Here is a 466-nt window from a genome sequence, read left to right as displayed (position 1 = left end):
CCGCGCCGCTCGCCCCACCTTGGAGAGGGGCAGCACCATGAAGGCGCCCCCGCCGCCGGCCTCCACGATGATGGCCACGAACTTGGGGTTGACGGCACAGAAGGAGCTGTCCCAGGTGACCTTGGAGACGCGGATGTCCTCGTACGCCTGGTTGGCCTTCGCCGCCTGCCCGAAGACGTGGCGGAACTTGCTCTGGCGCACGACGCGGCGGCTCATGGCTGCGGCTGGGGCAGGGGCAGGGGTCGGGCTGCGACGCTGCCCTGCGGCGAGGGGCAGAGACGCGCCGGGCAGCCCCGCACCCCCCTGCCCGCTTCTCACGCTCCCTTCCTTCCCGCGCACTTGCTCCCGATATAACCTGAGCCAGGCAGTGCCCGGCGTGCTGGCACGGCGCTGCCCAGATGCGCTGCCCCTGCCCCTGCGGGGGGGCGCAGGCTGGGCCGCGGCCGGGAGCCGGGTACTGCCCCGC

At 73.6% G+C, this 466-nt stretch overlaps 1 protein-coding gene across 3 annotated transcripts in view; it reads right to left on the bottom strand.

The window, feature by feature from the left end:
• The window catches only part of CORO6 (coronin 6), a 10,580-nt gene extending 10,344 nt beyond the window's left edge, over nucleotides 1-236 (bottom strand). For all 3 annotated transcript variants that reach the window (XM_019511245.1, XM_019511246.1, XM_019511244.1), the window contains exon 1: nucleotides 19-236. In XM_019511245.1, the coding sequence (XP_019366790.1) occupies nucleotides 19-216 (198 nt within the window). In that variant the 5' untranslated portion in view covers nucleotides 217-236. The remainder of the gene's footprint in view (nucleotides 1-18) is intronic.
• Between the last annotated feature and the right edge of the window lie 230 nt (nucleotides 237-466).

This window comes from Gavialis gangeticus, unplaced genomic scaffold, assembly GCF_001723915.1.
Source record: "Gavialis gangeticus isolate Ggan-Ray unplaced genomic scaffold, GavGan_comp1, whole genome shotgun sequence".
NCBI classification, from domain to species: Eukaryota; Metazoa; Chordata; order Crocodylia; family Gavialidae; genus Gavialis; species Gavialis gangeticus.
The sequence above is the reverse complement of the archived record's forward strand: the minus strand, read 5'-3'. Positions and strand labels throughout refer to the sequence as shown.